The 18,543-nt window shown below is 37.5% G+C and overlaps 3 protein-coding genes across 7 annotated transcripts in view; all 3 read right to left on the minus strand.

Annotated features, from left to right (window-relative positions):
• Positions 1 to 626: 626 nt before the first annotated feature.
• LOC143447027 (uncharacterized) lies at positions 627 to 4,044 on the minus strand. 2 transcript variants are annotated; one of them, XM_076946937.1, is made up of 3 exons: positions 3,395 to 4,044; positions 2,823 to 3,226; positions 627 to 2,605 (listed from the first exon to the last, which is right to left on the minus strand). In XM_076946937.1, exons 2-3 carry the CDS (start codon positions 3,180 to 3,182, stop codon positions 947 to 949), a joined length of 2,019 nt encoding a protein of 672 aa, XP_076803052.1. In that variant the 5' UTR covers positions 3,183 to 3,226; positions 3,395 to 4,044; the 3' UTR covers positions 627 to 946. The 2 variants fall into 2 exon arrangements, with proteins under 2 accessions (XP_076803052.1, XP_076803051.1); XM_076946936.1 differs by having other exon boundaries at positions 2,823 to 4,044.
• A 2,172-nt stretch (positions 4,045 to 6,216) lies between these two features.
• On the minus strand, positions 6,217 to 15,300 carry LOC143446621 (uncharacterized). The gene is made up of 5 exons (XM_076946342.1): positions 15,104 to 15,300; positions 12,885 to 14,839; positions 12,437 to 12,529; positions 11,408 to 11,587; positions 6,217 to 7,291 (listed from the first exon to the last, which is right to left on the minus strand). The coding sequence occupies exons 2-5, from the start codon at positions 13,243 to 13,245 to the stop codon at positions 6,345 to 6,347; spliced, it is 1,581 nt and encodes a 526-aa protein (XP_076802457.1). The 5' UTR covers positions 13,246 to 14,839; positions 15,104 to 15,300; the 3' UTR covers positions 6,217 to 6,344.
• Positions 15,301 to 16,162: 862 nt separating this feature from the next.
• The window catches only part of LOC143447415 (ral GTPase-activating protein subunit alpha-1-like), a 30,865-nt gene continuing 28,484 nt past the window's right edge, over positions 16,163 to 18,543 (minus strand). For all 4 annotated transcript variants that reach the window (XM_076947503.1, XM_076947502.1, XM_076947504.1 and 1 more), the window contains 4 exons: positions 18,355 to 18,513; positions 18,138 to 18,265; positions 17,638 to 17,942; positions 16,163 to 17,496 (listed from right to left, as the gene is read on the minus strand). In XM_076947503.1, the coding sequence (XP_076803618.1) occupies positions 17,120 to 17,496; positions 17,638 to 17,942; positions 18,138 to 18,265; positions 18,355 to 18,513 (969 nt within the window). In that variant the 3' untranslated portion in view covers positions 16,163 to 17,119. The remainder of the gene's footprint in view (positions 17,497 to 17,637; positions 17,943 to 18,137; positions 18,266 to 18,354; positions 18,514 to 18,543) is intronic.

The following is an 18,543-nucleotide window of genomic DNA, read 5'->3' on the forward strand; positions in this document are numbered from 1 at the left end:
ATGCCCTTTGATGTTTGGATAACATCTGGGTAGGATTCAAACACAAGGCCTTCGTGCTGGACCGCAGAAATTTTTCCAATAATCTAAAGTTATTTCTGTTCTGAAGTTAGAAAGTATTTCAAAATGGCTTCTTTTTCATCGTGTTCCCTTCTTATAACAGACGTCGTTATAGTTTATAAAACTTTATTTTACAAAAACCTATATTTCTATTATTTTCAAGCAAACGTTGGAAAAAATTAAAGGAATGTGCAGAGGCGCTAAACATCTTTTTACTTTAGAACGTGAGCGTTATATACTTTAACCTGTGGAGTGTACATGTAAATCATTCTGGTGTTAATGGCGTCTATTAAACAAGAAACAGAAGCAAGTATAAGCTAAAGTTTATATTTCAAATTTTTATTAAATAGCTAAGAAACAATCCACCATCGAATCTTAGAAAACACCAGAAAAATCATTTTCCAACTTAAAATTCGAAAATTCTCTAAACAAACCAACTTTCTGCTTTAACTATATTTTCCCTTGCTACTTACATAACTTTCGTTACCTAACTAGCTGGACCATAACAGTTGAGATTTTACTTTTGGTTTTTACAAAAAACTTGGGAATAAAACAAACTTATTCGACGATTTTCATGATAATAACAAGTTTAAATATATGCGAAAACACAATATACAGCATTGAGTTTGACACCATATTTCGTAAACATGGCTTGATGCTTCGTATCTCCAGGTTAAGAACCAGTGGTATAGGAAATCATATTAAGCTAGCGATAATTGTTTACACACATTCTCAAAATAAACAACTTGATAATATAAACATTCAGGGGCCAATATATTTCTGACTAACTTTCAGGAAATCTACACCAAAGGTTTTGTTTATCTACACTATTTAGACGGTTCAAGTACATCACTGTCGGCTACAAACTGAATACCTAAACATTTCACAACTATTCGTCTGTGTCCATCGCATAGCGAGCATCGATGTCCTTATTTTGATCAAGAGTGCTACTTGGTGGTGGAGGCTGAGGCTGCCAACGGCCAATTGTGAATGATCTGGAACGCCGGACTACACGACGGCTCCTTTCTCTTTGCATCGACGAACGCTTTTGGCTCCGTTGTTGAACATCGGGTACACTTGAAGCCCTCTTCATCACAACAGATGTATCGTCAATATTTTCGCTTGTATGCAGACTTCTGCGATCGAATTTTGAAGTTGAATTCTCCACGAATCTGATTCTGATACCCAGAATCTGTTTCGTTCCTCGTCGAAATGTTGGCGACGTGTAATAGAGAACAAAGAACGGCGCGGTTCCACCGAGGATGAAAAGTGCCGCGAATACATAGGCAAGGTTTACTGCAGTGTGAGATGAAAGAAGATATTCCGACGTCGAATTTAAATCGTCAATCTCCTGCCCAAATGTCTCCGTTTCCACATCAAATACATCGATGGCCAAAAGTGAGCAGAGTGGTAGTAACATCAGCGTTACAAATGCGCAGGTAATTAAGGTTGCTCTGGTTTCGGCTAATTCGCCAAAGAATGCGCGGGAACTGTCGATTGGTACAGTTAGTGGAGTAGCAGCCAGATCGTCAACTTGGACCGTTGAGTTACAAGTGTATGTTCGTTTTAGTGAAGAAAATCTTATCCAGTCCGGCGGCAGAGGAACTTTAAGATCTGTAAGAGGAATATTGTTCCCGTCACCTTCGTCTTGGATACAGTCGGTGGCAACTCCGTTTACATCAGATTCTTGGCAGTTTGAAGTTACCTGCTGGGAGTGCTCGGCCTTGTGAGAGAAAGTAGCGTCCGGGCCATTTTTTGGTTTGATTCTGCTCTCTTTCTTAGCAGTACTCTGTGGGGAAATGCCCATCAAACACGGCTGTAACAATTTTCTTTGCGTTCGTAACGAGAAACTTCGCATTCTTGCCTCCTCGTAGTAATCCAAACCCTCGGTGGTTGACTGTAGCTTAAAGGAGATCGCCACTACAATAGCAGTCAGAAGTATAAGACACAGAAGAGGAATGAAAACAAACGCAAGATATATCAACATAACTTCCATGAAGTAATTCCCTGAAACTGTTACGAAGGCAGCTCGGGAAGCAATAGGCGTTTCATTATTCTTCAGTTCCTCCCCAAAGAGAAGAAATTTTATGTCGCCGTAGGTGACACTCAAGATCGCCAGGGCTACACTAGCACACCAAACTATTACGAGATAAATGACGGCTAGTTTTTGGTAAAGTGATGTTTTTCTGCCATGTAAAGACGTAATCGCTGACAATGATCTTTTACAGCCTGGTTTGGTGGGAGTTGAAGAGATTGCAACTGGTTTACTATTCTTTTCAAGATAAACAAAAGGATTTAAATCATACATTATGTAGAATCTGTCACCGACTGCTCCAAGCATTGAGAAAATACAAGCTGACAAAGTAAGGTGGAAAAAAGCACACGAGATCTTTTCAAATTCTGCTAGCTGCTGACGTTGGTGACGTACGTTTTCAGAGAAGGCGGAGGATGACAAAAGATTGTAAATTGTTATTCCAGAAAATGGCAACAGCAAGCCACCAGCAAAAATCCCCGAAAATGCCATGGAAGTTCGAAACATACTTTGAATCTAAAAAATTAAAATTGTAAACTCTTCAGAAATTACTTCACCGTGACATTTTTGTGGCTAAAATAACGATATCTGAAATCACGAGACATTACTTTAAATACATAATGTATAATATATCATGAATATAGCATGGCTTTTAATTACATCGAAGTTCAGTTTAGTTCAATTTTATCTTAAAATAACACAAACTTTCTGCATGTCATCGTTATTGACTCACCCAGATAGAATCCATGAATTTCAGAAGCTTACGTTGTGCTTGTGCGTCATCCCTTGTTGCGGATTTTTTGGCCTTGGAGGCGCACGCCGAAGCTGCCGTCATAAAATTCGAGACAATACTGATTAGGAGAAGTAGGCCAAAAACAATTCCAAGGATCGCAGTCACGGTACGACAAGCTGTGGGCAGCGCCTCCCAAACGGTAATAGGACTCGAAGAAATCGAGGTTGTTTCCAAAACCTCAGACACGTTCCTAACCGCTGATGTGTTGTAAGGATACAAAGTCTTTGTTGTTTTCATAAATCCATGGTCGCCGTGAAAGGGTGAACAAAATGGCAAACGAAAGCTTGTTCTATCAATCATTTCCGTATGAGTAAGGCAGTGGCAAGCAATCTTTGTGATATTATCTAAAAATACGCAATAAAGATAATCCCCTCAGCTAATGGCTCTTGACGTAGGCAATGTGTCAATTACAAAAATACGCACTGTCTTCAATGCAAATGCTCGAAAAGCTGATTAAACTATAGTCCAGTTGCTTTGTATAAAAATTGTATATTTCTAAAGGACAAACATACCTTTTTACAATATTGCCTTCTGTAACAAACAGTTTCACCTAGTTATTTTGCCTGGTGCTATTTCATGTATAAAGCTCAATAAAACGAATTACAAGCAGAATAAACATTTACTAAGATTAGGTATAGTCAACATGCTCGATATGTATCTAACGGCAATGTTTTTTTTAAACCGATCTCGATTTCTCACACTTGGTCTCAGGCAGTATCGGCACATACCTGAGTTCTATTTTCAATTTAAAAGTTTAGGATAATTACTTCAAGCTGATAACTGTTTTTAGAACGACAATAGAAATATTACGTCTAATTCTATAAATTCTCCGGGATCTCATTTAGCTAACTGCGAAAATTTTCACTTGCGGAAAACCACTGTAATAAGGGATCGACAAAAATAAATGCTATCAGAGTGAAAGTACTGCAAGCAATGCGGCTAAACTTACATCAGCAACAAACACGAATGCAAACAAATGATTGACAAGCAGCTTTTGCGGACATTAAGTGTATCACCGGAAATCAACTAATTTGCAGACGATAAAATAAGCGTGTTAATGCTGTCGATTGAGCTCGGTGCATAACACTCATGATGAAAATAAATCTATTTTGATTCGAATCCAACGAAGCAATTAACATCCAGTCACGTATTTCTTAGTTTTGCATCTATTCTAATCTTTCCAATTTATATTTATAAGTATACGTCTTTTTAGACGCTTGTTTCCAAAAGTAAAAATGTCTTAATTACTTGTTACACTCATTTTTATGAGACCTGTAGTGGCCCCTTTCCGCAAAGCCGAAACACACTCTTGCGGTGTGCCAAACCAAGACAAACAGGTGGTACATACACTCTGGTCTGTAGCACACATTTTCGTGGTTTAGCCCACTAAACCCTAAACTTTATTTTTTTAAGTAGTACTTAGGTTTTGGCAACCACGATAGATTACCGCAGCGACCGCAAGTGTAGTAGTGGGATGAAGGCGTTTCAGGTTTGTGATCTCAAAGTTTATCTTGTGGCGAAGCATCTTTTGTCTGCTTTGATGGCTATTATCCCACCCTGGCAATCATATTAATGCCAGTTTGAATTTCATTGTAGCCATAAGAATGAATAGATGACCCGGTAGATGAAACAAACATAAATTCATTAGTAGAATAAGAATTTGGATCATAAAATTCCTGGTTTTATCAATTACCGTACCTTACTTAAAACATGAAAACGTATTAATATAGTAACTTGTTGCAAGGTATAAAAGTAGGATCTTATGATATGCGCAAAATATGTCAATATATACGCGAAAATTTAGTTTTACAAAAATGCCTTACCTATAGCAGTTTTTGTTTACTTGTGAAATGTTCCAAAATCCCCGTTTAAACAAAAATTTCGCGCAAATAAAGTGTGGAATTTTGTGGTTTTGTCGGTTCAGGTGTTGCGGAAAATTACGTCTATGCGTAACCCTGGGTTTCTGTTTACCACAATTTACGGTTTAAGCGAGGGCGGTATTTTTGCTGCATTAGAAGTAGGAAACCTATTTTTGAACTTGTCGTATATGGTTTGAGCTTTATCTACCTTCGTTTTGTAATTAACTCCAATGCCATATGTTTGCATACTTTGTAAAATAATTTAAAAGATTGAAGTGTCATTACTTAAAACCTATTTAATGTTTGATTTCAACGTTACGTCATGAGCTTAGTTCATGTTTATTTCAAGTGTATGCAGGTTTAAATCGAATACAGAAGCATGCTAAAAAAATTCTAATTACGTAAATGTAAATTATTCTAAAAAGTAAACGTAAACAAAACTTACTCATACATGCCATTAATTATAATTGTAATTTTGTAATGTAACAAAAAAAGAATATTTAAATTCAGAGTTTAAGTTCGCAATTTTAAGTAAAAATTTAACAGGACAAGCCACTTCTATTGCATAATGGCAAATACTGTTTTGTAGACAAGAGCACCCCCTTGAGGCTACATGATGGTGGAGCGAGTCCGAATTTGCAAAATATCGTTGTTTACCACCTTTTGGGAAGAAATGTAAAAAATGTTCCACTCCGTTTGCACTTTGCTAAAAATAACTTGTTTTCCTCGCACTTTCGAAATGCGATTCTGCCTACACTATTTCGCTCAATTCTAACGGCTAATTTACATACAAAATCAGATAGATAATGCTGTTGTTGACATCTTGAACATTATCACAATTTTCCACAGTAATCGGAAAGCCTTGGGCTATAGCGCTTACATTTTTAAGAGAGCGAAAACTTGGCAAGTTGTTACTGGTTATATAATTTAGTGTGTAAGTATCACAACAATAAATTATGTTAAGTATATATATAGATTCTCCCACATGTCTTCTCTTCTTTGGGAGAATCTATTTCGTTACAAAATAGTAGGCTTTATATGACTCTTGTTATGAAATGCGACAGCAGCACTACTATAACTTCCAAGGCATGACAATTAGTTCAAGAAAACAAAACTCCAATTATCCTACACTCACTTATCGAGACCTCTCAAGTTTCAGTGTTGTAGGAAGTTTGCTTATAGGCCTACAACAAAGGCATACGAACGGTACTGGCCAAAATAGTCTATATGACGCTTCCGTTTAAGCCTTTTATGTGATGTTGTTATGTGATGGATAAAAAGTGGGATAGGATAGCATTAGTTCGTTGAAAACCAGGCGGAATCTCTAAAAAAAATTTAGTAACCTTTAATTGTTTAACTGTATTCCGCTTTGGGGTCCTTTGGTCTACTGAGCGGAACGTGCAAGATAGAAGTTGCTAAGGTAGAAGTTGCGTAACATAAGAGATCTCATACAAGGTTTTAAACCATTCAACAAACAGTTTCTCACTTCTTGTATTGGACATCAAAATAAGGAAAAACTCACATGACTTCACATTGTCAATTTTACAACCGGTTCATTGATTTACAAAGCAACACATCACAAAAAAACCATTGAAAATTCAATTCACATACGATAAACAAATGGCGACGACTGGGCGACAGAAGATCCAAATTGTTGACGATAGGGCACAAAAGGGCTCACTAATGATGGCATTGGTGAGAAAGTGACAAGCCCGCTTTGGTTGGCGTAAAAATGAGAAGGAAGAGGAAGAAATAATTCAGGGGAGTATGCCGGAAATTTTTCGTAATTTATTGTTCTGCAATTTACTTCCAAAGAACTTGGGGGTAGCTTGGGCTGGGCAGGATGTTGTGTATGGTCTTCGTTATCATTATTGACGAGTCTGGCAACGTTGTGCGGCAAAAGGGTCGATTTCTTGCTCAAATCCAGAGGTTCATCGGAGTATATTGTTTCTTTAGCATTGACCACTTTGGGTAGAGGTAGGAAGCTGGGACCTTCATCATAACGTTCACTCCTCCACCTATCTGATGGAGAGAGATCCATGGCCAGCTCTTCTTCTTTGTTTAGTCTTTGTTTGTTTAGTACCTCCGCAGCCTGCACAGGGGTTGCAATGGACGACGCTGGTTTGCTTTCGTTCGATTTGTGAGATAGCTGGAAAGGTGATAAGATCCTAATGTCGGGACTTGAAGATCCCGTGGAGGAGCTGTCATCTATTGAGTCTCTCCATGTATCCATTTTCTTTTCAGCCATTTTAGGCAAATGTACAATTCCGTGCTTCACGTGAGCATGCTTTCGCCGGTTCGACTCCCGTCGGAAGCGGCGCTTACAGCTTGGGCACGGGTAAATGGCCTTAACGTAGGGGTCACTCGTGGAAATTTTGTCCTTTTCTTCCTTGTTCAGCTTTATTGTTTTAACCGGCGTTGGGACCCGGGTAACGTCATTGACGACTTTTGGGTACTGTGTCTTGACAAACGGTGCATGTGGAACTTCAGTTGATTCAGAGTTGTTATCACGTTTACCTTTATTTTCAGCTGAACTTTTGGCATCCATTTCTGGGAAAACAATAAGGATAACATTAGTATTTTGTCATAAAAGACCTTGGCTAAAACGATACAAACACGTATCACTTTTAGGTAATTAGATTTAGATGTCATAGTTAACAGGTAAGGAAGTTGCAATCTTGCAGAATATCTTGTGACCTGACTGCAAACAAAAATACGTCTGGAAATGACAAATTCCATGCACTTTGTCAAGACAAAAACTTTGTGCAACTATAGCCTAGTATTCGGAAAATATTATAACGCAGTACCGCAGTACGTCGTAAGCTATCATGACCGCTATAAAGCAAACAAAATTACATCAATAAAGCAAAAATATAAAAATACTGCAACTATATCATATGCTTACGTAATGTAATTTCAAAAGCTAATTTTCTATGTATATTGTAAGTAAAGGGTGGTAAAATCTACACATACATGAGACATGAGACCTAATGCGAAATCTAACTTTGCAAAAACTGCTTTTAAGCGCAACGCTGGATATGATTTACGCTGTCGAACTTAATTGCAAGTTTTATTGCAACATTGTGCAGAACGCGAAATGTCAACTGCATACAATTCGGCTTTCACAACCTACAGTCAAAACACTCCATTAAACTTTTTAAATCGTGCAGTCATGAATAAATGGCTCTCCAACTTTTTTAGACTGTCACCATGGCAATGGTTACTAAACAAGCAAATTTCTGTAACTCTAACTCTTTGGCGCAATTTAGGCGGCAACCTGACTTTGGTATTTCACAGTGTGAACTCACTATGCACTGAACAAACTGATCAACTTGCACAAGCTGATATATGTCTAAATGAAAAGCGAAAACAGCACTTGTGCACTAAATTCTAAACGCTTAAACTTCAGACTATGCTTTGCTAATATCTATATTAAAGCTGTTTAAGGAAATATGATAATGTTTAAAGAAGAGAAAAAAGCTACCACAGAATTATCGACCACAAAAGGTGAAACGACGTCTACGGTTTGTATAAATACAAAACTTGAAAATATACTCGCCTACTTTGCGATCTTGTGACTGTTTTGTAAGTACTAGACTAGATACTCTCGAACATACTTATCAAATGATTGTTATTTCGTACTTTCATTGAGAGACATGGCATTCAATAGCGTACATTTAACTGACCAGCTTGTTTTAAAAGGTGGAGTTCAAAATAAAATTATTCTTCTTAAGTGGATCACTGAATCTGTTGGCAATAAAGTGACGCTTCATTTCTGTGACTTAAAATAAAACTTGTTAAAAAGGGCATACAGCTTAATTCTGTAAAAAAGAGACACACATATAAGATTGCACTATGTGCTTGAGCAACTTGCACTAGTATCTACGTCAAAATGCTTACGCACCCTTTCAATTGGAAACGTCTGATGGACAATGGAGTGGACTTTGCTCCTAACTAGCAGGCCACCTGCTGATACTTGTCTTACTTACTGTGCCGAATTTTTTTGTATTGTCATTATTCCTGCAACGTTTCAGTTGGACAGGAAAAGAACTGCTACCGCCCGATTCAGGCCCGCTAAAGAACATTCTGTGTTGCTTTGGTGATTTCCGTAACGTATACATATAGCTACTGTATAAAGCAGTTAGGTGGTCAATCGCTCTAAATGACCTACCTAACGGGATGTACGTCATATGTCTATACAGCGCTTATAGACCTTCGTCTCTTATGTAGAGACACTGTACTACAAACATAACTGCAATGTACATAAAAACATAACTGTACTACAAACATACTAACAAATGGCAAACAAAACACGAAAAACGATATTTGTTACACACTATATAGGCTACTAGCGCCATCATTCGTGATCAAATTACTTAAATGTAAACAGGGAAATAATTTGTATTCTTCATACGCACATTTCAAGAGCTTGCAAAAAACGTAAATAAACTTAGACCAGCCTGTGAAGCTTAAATAATGACGTCGTTTAAAACCCACTGTTGAGTATATATTAATCGAAGATACACGTTATTTGACAGTACTAGCGCTTTTGAAAAGGAATTCGTTATTATACAACTTCCAACAATTAAAACATGCTGTAATAACTGAGCAGGAAAATAGACCACTGTATGATAAAACTACAAAAGCAAGTTAGTCGTTATTCATCTACTGTTAACAGTGCACATTTTCCAGTGGCTTTTTTATGTAACCCTCTAAAGTGGTTTAGCTGGTGGTGGCAAACTTAGGTTGTAAAATATCGGTATAGATGTGTTTTAAATTGGAGCTAATGTAAATGCTGTCGTTTAAAAGTATCGTAAAACTTGACTGTTATATAACCTTTTTTAACGCTTTTCGGCCCGCTGCTATATAATTACATAAGTTCAACCAAATCCCCGCCATTTAACTTATGTAACTTTCGACAAATAAAAAACATTAGTCGCTGATAGGTTAACGTCGAAATCTAGAAAATCTTTACGAAGCCTTTATCTAAAAAATCTTAATAACCATGTTTTTAAGAAGAAGCAGCTTAGGTCAATATGCGTCTAACCGCTAACCTAGACTGTCAACAAACTAATCGTGCGAATCAGCAGAACATAAGTTTGACGTATTAAATGAAACCACAACACAAAGAACACGTTTCCACAACCTCGATCAATCATGTAACGTGGCCAGAATTGCTATTGAAGAAATTCAGGTTGATGTATAGAAAGCAGCGTGATACATATAGAGCAATAACAGGAAGAAAATGTTATTTACATCCTACGTCTTTCGTGGTTTGTTTTGAGCCACGTCATTTTCCTGCGTTGATGCTCATGGGACAAACAGTCATTAACCTAATCTGCTAGTTGGTGTGCGTTTAAGTTAAGTAGATTAAAATAGTATTCAAATTACCGTACACACGTCTAACCTAACACGCCTTCTTTTCATTGACCTTTTACCACTTATTCATCACAATTCTTACAACTAATCACTTTTTCCGACCTCAAGACAAATGTGTCCTGATATAGCCTCTTCGTCGACAAGGAAAACCGCAAGTCCGCCCGCAACAGCAGTTTTTCGTACGAACGTCATGGCCTTGTTTTTGAGGTCGATTTTGTTAGTCAGTAAAGCGCTGCTGCAGTTAAGTTGTTACGATCATGGCAAGCACTTTTGAAAAAATAAATGGGAAAGGCAAAAAAACAAAACTATTACGATTATTGAGATTATCGGGCAAAAACTATTACGATTTCAAAACAAACCGTGCCAAGTTTTTCTTGACAGCATTTTGGCTAAACTTTTGCTTCCGCAGTGGCTCAGAAATGACTCATTATTTTTGCAACTAATAAAACAGGAGTAAAATAATACAAAATGGCGTCTAAGTTGTGTAAGTAAAAATCGTAAGTTATAACGGAAAAGAAGCCACGAGGTTGCGGTTTTAAGCTAAGTGTTACCAAAGAAGTGTCATTGAAAACACAATGTTAGCTCAGCCTTTCGATAACATTTGCGCATTGCATTTATTTCGTGTCGTAGAAGTAATTGAGTAGATTTTTACCCTGTTCGCTTACTAGATTTTTTGCAACATAAGCTAATAATATGAAAAATAGGTTGACGACATCGAAAGTAGTACTTGAACAATGACGATATATTTAAAAATATAAAGTCTACAGAAAACATTTCCGTTTAAAAATTATTATTAAGTCATCAGTAAAAAGATAAAATAACATTTTATTTAATGATAGTTAACATGATTGAATTCTTATGTAAGCAAACTCTGTAAGTGAACGGGAGAGTTGTGCGTATAAACATTGACAAAGTTATTTGGAGTTAAATTCGATTTTTAAACAAACTTATAGTATTTTAATTTATTAATATCTTTGTTTTAAAATGAAACTAATTTTTGAAATAAAACTAACTATTCAATATTAAATTAAATTTTTTTAGTTAACTTTGGGGACTGGTTTTGTCGGCTTTGTTTTTGTCTTTATTTTATTGTATTTTTCTTCGGAAAATGGGTTTAGCATTTCGCATTTCCAATTTTAGTTTCGAATGTTTGTGTCGAGGAGATTTATCGTTGGTCGCCTAAGCATATAAAGTTTACAACGTGATGATAGTTAATAAATTTAGCATCAACTACTGTTTGTCATATCTTTGAAGAAATATTTAAGAGATTTAAGGTATAAAAATTACCCTTCGGCTTGTGCCATCTTTCGTGAGATGCGCGGTTAGCTGGACAACCGAATATTTTTCCGCACTCCTCACACGGGTAGCGCAAGTTTTCTATCCTTGGACATTTGTGTTGAGCAAGAGAGAGAGCATCGTCGTAAGATTTCAAACAAAGATGACAGAGAAAGCGGCCGCTAGACGTCGCTGCAGAAATAATAAAATATTTTATATTTTTTTGTAAAACACAGCTGTTTTAATAAATACAGTATCCTCATTTAGCAAAATCGAAATAAAACGTAGCAACTACTCATACCGGACATTGCGGTTTACTTTAACAGCACAGAATCATTGTTAAACGTTCAGTTATATGAAGAGTATGAAGACATGATGGCAAAATTAGATCAAAAATTTATCGGCATGATCGGAAAAAAAGAATCATGCGCCATTTTTAACAATCAGTTAAAAAGTAACTTGACGTTACTGGGATCAATAACCTACAAAATTCTGAAAAAAATACGGAACACATCACAATAAGCTTTAAAAACTAAAAAGAAATTAAAATTCCATTCATTGCTATTTACTCCATCTGTCCAAGAGCAACGCAAGATTGTATGGTTTTATAATGCGCAATGGACGCAAAATTTCCGGACAACTTTTGGTTGCAAACATTGACAAATTACGAGATTTTAGGATTACTAGTCCAAAAGATTTTTATAAGTTAGTATTTTTTGAAAAATGCAACCAACTGTTACACCTTTAGACTTTTGTATCATGATATACCGTTTGCATAAAATTATTGCGTGAAAAATAAGTTATTGCTTATTATAAAATATTTAAATTTAAAGCCTTTAATGCTGTTTATTTAAAATAAAGCTTTTAAACACGTAGACAGATTAAACCCATTAATAGAATAGATATAAGCCTACAAAATATCACCATAATAATTGTCACCAAATTTGCTAGAAAAATATTTGCAGCGATATTTGCTCTTCGCTGTCGTTCTATAATTTGCATTCAAACAAGGTTAAATAAGGTTAAATACTATACACTTACATTTCAATTCGACGTTTGAAGTGGATGCGGTTTTATTTTCATCATTCATGACCTTTCCTTGTTGAAACTCGGCGTCGGAAAGGATTCGTAATCCTACAAAAAGGATAATTATTTACAAACAAACAGCATAGGTCTTATCTATAACTATTTACACACAAAGACAACATTAAAAACGGTTTTTGATAAAGATCGATTTTGATAAGTTATGATAAACCTTTAAGTTGGTTTCGGTTGCTTTTTTAGGAAACAAAATTAGCTTGAAGACAAAAAGTTAAAACTTACTAAAATACAGTTTATTAAGGCATATTAGCAATAATCCCTGCTTAGAGCTTTTTTGTTTTTATTTTTATAAAATATTTTTCTTTTAGTTGTAAACATCTGAGCGCTCAACGTTAAACTAACAACAAAGTAGACAATCAAGTATAAAATTTAAAATAAAATTTCTTACCTGAGACAGGTGACGCTTCATAATCTTTACACGGCAAATGTTTTCCGTTGTTTCTACTTTTGAATTCCATCAACTTGGCGGGGATAGAAGTCAAACGATGAACAGGACAGTCACTTACTGCAAAATTTCTCTTGCCGGTTGCACGATTTTTGTTCACAGCGGAATCATTGTCCGTATTTTGAGTTGATTTTCTGATTTCAAAGTCGGAGCTCGTGAGATTGAAAGTTTCGTTCCGATGGACGCTACGGAAAGCTCTTTCATCCACAGACGGCTCTTGAAATGTCTTTGGCGGGGGAATTTGTGGACTTGACGATCGATAACCAGATTCTGGCGACTCAGCAGAATCAAAATTCTTCATCATTTTGACAGTGCACAGCGCAAGCTAGCAAAATATAAGTATAGTCTAGATCTCGCGGGCGATATTCGCAAACTGAATCCAATTTGTTACCTGCGGTCAGATATAAGTTGTTGCGCGCCTTGCGTCAACGAGCAGACGAAAAAAGGAAAGAAATTTCTACTATCAGTGAAAGATGACGCCAGCGGGTAGCGAGAGCGCATGTGGCAAAAATCACAGGGGACGGTAAACAGAGCAAAGGAATTTCAAAAACGACGACGGTTTAAATCTAAAACAAACATACTTCATATGCCAGAGACAGTGCAAAGATACTCTTCCCGATAAAAGATAATGCTTTCAATAAGCGTATAAGCGCGCCAGTGCAGTGGCTTTATTGAGTTTGTACGACAATTTTGCCCACGCTTACCATCTGCTACTGCCAGAAAGGTTCCTAAAAATTACGGGGCATAGCAAATTGCGTTTTTGTACTGAAAATCAAACGTTAAATCTGAAATGAACAATCATTTTAGTAAATAGATCGAATTATGTTTTGGACAACACGTGTAAAATTCTCCCCTTTGTGATACTATTGGCATAACAATTGCATACAGCCCTTGTCACGATTGTGTACACAACGACCTGTTTATTGTTTGTTTTGTGACGTAACGAAAGAAACCATGGACACAAAAGTTTTTGTGGTTATTATCCAACAAAGAACGGAGACAGATCTTTCGCTAAGTCAAAACTGCTTTCCTTCGACAAGAATAAGGAAAATGCAAACGACAGGAGACAAATTGCATCATCAAGTGAAACGTGTTTAACGGTGATTCGGGTTCCGTGAAAGCAACAATTCAACAAAAGCGCGAGTTTTGGCTTTTCACCAACCGTATACCAACTCCAAGGAACAGATGCTCACAAACTTCTGAATAGATCTTGCCTAGCAGATGGCCCCCCGTCACGTGACCGATCGCCTGTCAAATCGGTTAAAATTGCTTGATTTTGCGACAAGTTATCGCTATTACCATCGAAGATTGAACCGCTGTCCAACCTAATCAAAGTTAGCTTTTCAATTTAAAATTTTATTTCATCTGTAGTGCTTGTACAGTGCCATACATGTCACTCACTGCATCAGAATTATCAATTAGTGCCGTCAAAAATTCTTACAAATATTTCTTTTGAATATTTCAGGGCTGGTATACGAAACCTACCGTTTTTCTTTCTACGGTGTTTCGAACGCAGTTGAATGAACTGACTTAAACTAATAAAGCTACACTAATTAGGACATGGTCTTAGCAAACAAAATGGCTTCCACAAAAAAATCGTGAAATAAATCACCAAATCTGTGTAAATCAATTTCGTATCGTTTAGACGATAAAAAGATTAAACATCTCAGCGTGTTGGAAATGACTCCGTAAAATACCGCTTCGTTAAATTAGTGCTTGTTACAACCAATGATTGTCAGAACGCAAATCTAATCCCGATCAGGGATAAAATACATAACAAAAATTTCCAGCGTTCTACCAGCTACTCAAAATCGCGCACGATTCAGATACCAAACTTTCCGCAGAGAATTCGGCGACGGCTCCGGATGGCGACGCGCAATGTTCTGAAAACTTTCCGACTGCAGAGTTTGAAAATACAGGTTACAACTCACGCGTGAAAAACCACCGCTTAAGAGACGACAACACAGATAAAAACCCACTAAACAAAATCAACCGATTATATTTTCGTCTGCTTACTGCATCGAAAACTCGTCTACTGCGATCTAAACAAACGGTCCTAAAAGTAAATACTAGTCTTATTAAATACGTCATTTATGAATTACAGTTGTTGAGTGCGTCATTAATTGCTTTCATTGCAACCAGCTATTCAGTGAAAGTATTACCTTGACTTCATTTTGTCAACCGTGGCGTCAATTAGTTATGAGAGACTCAAACGCACTTTTGGAAAATCACAACAGGGCTGGCTATACACGTCAGAAAAAATATTGGTTTACGTTTTAATACACAAATCTCGGTGTAAATCTCAAATCTAATTTCAATGTATTCATCTGCTGAGTACATCCACCTGTAAATCTCGGGAAATTTCATACCAACAGACATTTTGCTGCGCGTTAACTTTTCAAAACATTCGAACAACCGCTTCGGGCTATAGTTGCAAAATTACAAGTTATGTTTGAAAATACTTTAACCAAACAGGGACTTTTGCATTCTTTGCAGAGTATAACCAACAGCATGCAAGACACATAGCTGCAAATAACAACAAATATTATTAACCTTTGCTTTGTAAAAGAAAATTTTTGCTCGGTCAAGCGTCACTAAAAGCGTTTATGCGATAAGATTGAGTTCCAGTGATTCGTACAAGACATATGGCAACTGGGTAAAGGAATGTTTGCGCTGAAAAAAGCGTTGGTGACGTTTGCAACACCACCAGAACAAAACTGGCCTGGGAAATCTGTCAGCTAAGATGAGATCTATTGAGCCGCACAGTTGGTGCTTTTCAAGGGAATATGCTTCAGTTTCGTTACAAGATCGAATTTAGATATTATTTCTTTCACGACACGGTTGTTAACGACTTTCAATCGTTAGCAATGAAAAACTGAGCCCACGATTAGCGCTTTATTTAACTTTAAAGAGCAGCCGACAGTACCAGGCTAAACTTGCCGTAATATCTAACTTCGTGTTATTGTGTTTGTTGATCCTGCATTCGTATTAACTTGATTTGCAAAAATAGGTTTGGAATAACCGAGGGAAATTTAGTTGCCGTGACAATCGTTTTGAAAAATAACCTTCAGCTTGCAAAGTCGTGATGAAACTGCCGATAACTGGGCCCTGGTGTAACCACACGGGTACGGCTTCAGGAGGCACCCACAGCATCGCCCAAGGTGTTTAATTTCTACTGAGTGTTGGGTAAAGAATTTGGTTGGAATTCTCATGCCTTTGCCTTTAATTTATTTTAGTATTTATTGCATCACTGAAGAAAAAAGGTTTGAAAGACACACGTCACAAAGGGGGCAGCGCGACAAGGTGATAATAACAAATTCAACATAACGTCGTCACAATAAGTTGGTGTAATGTTAAAAATATAATTTTATGTAACTTCACTAATTCCTATCAGCACTCAAAGAGCAAATATATACAAAAAAACGACTTGCGTACTTTAATTAAACGTAAAAGAATTTAAACTAAACAAGATTTACGAAATCTTAAAACAAAAAGCCTGTCTGCGTAAAACATCACTTATATCAGGAGACATCGTTTCTAATGGATTAACGCTACTCTTGCAATCCATAAAAGTTTTTACGGTTAGTACAAATACTTTCTAGTTGCCCTTGAAGGACAGAGATTTACTTTCGAAAGAAAAAGCTTTACTCAACAAACACGGTGTGCAATTGTAAGCAGGTTTTGTAATTAGATTTGAGAAACTAAAGCTAGCTGTGATTGTGTACACAACGCAAGACAAATGTCAAAATATACGGGGTTTCCGGCCAGCAGATTAACCCAATCGAATGTTTTCTTGAATACAAATACGCTGGCATAAACACAGCACCCTGGAAAATGCACCGTACGTAAATGATAGCGTAACAAAAGCGAAGCTTGTATACTTCATCATTGCTACCAAAAGGAAGTTTTATAGCTCAGGGCTTTTCAACCCTGTTTAACGTGAATGTCTTAACTGATTGCCCTCTGCAAGTATTAGTATGCCTTTTACAGTACCGCAAAGTTTTATAACACATTATTAATACCATGAGATACTTAGATTCAAAAATGCACATACGGAATGCACTGCGTGCCATTACATGTCGTAACAAGGAAAGCATAAACGCCATTGGTCGAGGACTTGTTTGAAAAATTGCATATACGATGACTTAGAGCTTCGGAACAAGTTCAACCAGAACGGACTATATTTCATGGGGTAAATCCAGTCGCGAAGGGGGACTTTCCGGGGGCGTTGGAAATTCGCTAATATCGGGAAAGTCCCGCAACGTGTTTAACTGGGGCTGGGAGCCGCCGGCAAGATTTCTGCCCGAAACGTCAGTTCTTCCACTGCGGTGGGGACGATGCCCAAAGAATTGTTGAGGAGTTCTGCTAGTCCCTGGAGCCGATGACGACAGGGTAGGATTATGAGGGACCGGGAACGAAAAGGAGGAAGGGGGTCCATCGACCGGGGACAACCGGAGAGGATTAGAGAGCGACGAGGTCAGTCTTGGTTTGGTTGGGACGTGGGGACTGAGGTAGGTCGGGGTTGGAGCAGTTGACGCATACTGTTCTTGAATGCCTGGACAGACATGTCATGCGTAATAATAGCATAATTACTATGTGCCCTATTTTACTAATCACTGCTAATATTTTAAGCTGAATTATGTCAAACTATATAGCGTAGCTTTAAGTAGGAAAGCTTTTACAAGAAAAAAATTACCAGTACTCGGTGATGTAAAAACGCTTAAATTCTGTACGCGTTTAGTGGTATCCCTGAACAAACTTTGATGAGATGAATCTACAGAAGCCAAGTTATGATTGTTGTTCGTATTTAAGCTGTTCGAACTTGCACTGCCCGATGGAATAGGTGTACTGGGCAAGCCCGGGTCTTTTGGGCTAGCTTCTCGCCTGCCCCTCCTGCCCTGGGGCACCGGACAAAAGAGGTGGGCGCAGTAATCCTCAAACGTTCTTTCGTCCTTAAAGCGTTCAATGATCTGCCTTAAGTAACGCGTCCTTTCTTCGTAGCTGATGGACAAGTTGGTCAAGGATAGATAAGCAGTTAGCAAACGGCCTTTGCGTGCACCACTAATGCCTTGATGACCAATATAATTAATAATTATACAGTCGGTAGCAAACTAGTATCTTTTTGGAGGGTTAACATTATACTGGGCGAAACCATCTCGACGGATTATTACGAAAACAGTTTATAAAAAAGGATACAACGGCTGATAGAGAGAGATTTGCGACCTCTTCGCGCGGCCAGCGTTAATGGCGGTCTCTCGGACTAGGACAGGCAGGACACGCGCGTTCACCACGGCGCCGTCAAACAAGGGACCAAAATAGGGAACCTGACATACACAACCAAGTAATTATTTCCATGAGGATGTGGTACTTCACACAGCGGATATGTTTGGAACGGATTAAAATGAAAGCTCACGTCAGGTTTTTTCAGTATCTGAATTCGATATAGCCCGTGGCGTAACGGATATATGACAATAACAACGTCTCCAAACTCTGTAGGAATGATTCCACGTCGGTAATCTCGGTAGTGCTCGCTCCATACGATGTGAACTTCGTCGTTACCGAGATGTTTGAGCTAACAAAAAACATTTAATTAAATCATTTA

This window comes from Clavelina lepadiformis, chromosome 2 (assembly GCF_947623445.1).
Source record: "Clavelina lepadiformis chromosome 2, kaClaLepa1.1, whole genome shotgun sequence".
In the NCBI taxonomy this organism is placed as follows: Eukaryota; Metazoa; Chordata; class Ascidiacea; order Aplousobranchia; family Clavelinidae; genus Clavelina; species Clavelina lepadiformis.

Coding starts and splice junctions, on each gene's coding strand:
- LOC143447027 (XM_076946937.1), bottom strand. CDS start 3,182: ATGATTGATAGAACAAGCTTTCGTTTGCCATTTTGTTCACCCTTTCAC. Junction 2,606..2,822: donor AATTCATGGATTCTATCTGG/GTGAGTCAATAA, acceptor TTAATTTTTTAG/ATTCAAAGTATGTTTCGAAC.
- LOC143446621 (XM_076946342.1), bottom strand. CDS start 13,245: ATGATGAAGAATTTTGATTCTGCTGAGTCGCCAGAATCTGGTTATCGA. Junction 12,530..12,884: donor TGAAGCGTCACCTGTCTCAG/GTAAGAAATTTT, acceptor TCCTTTTTGTAG/GATTACGAATCCTTTCCGAC. Junction 7,292..11,407: donor AAGATGGCACAAGCCGAAGG/GTAATTTTTATA, acceptor TTGTTTTCCCAG/AAATGGATGCCAAAAGTTCA.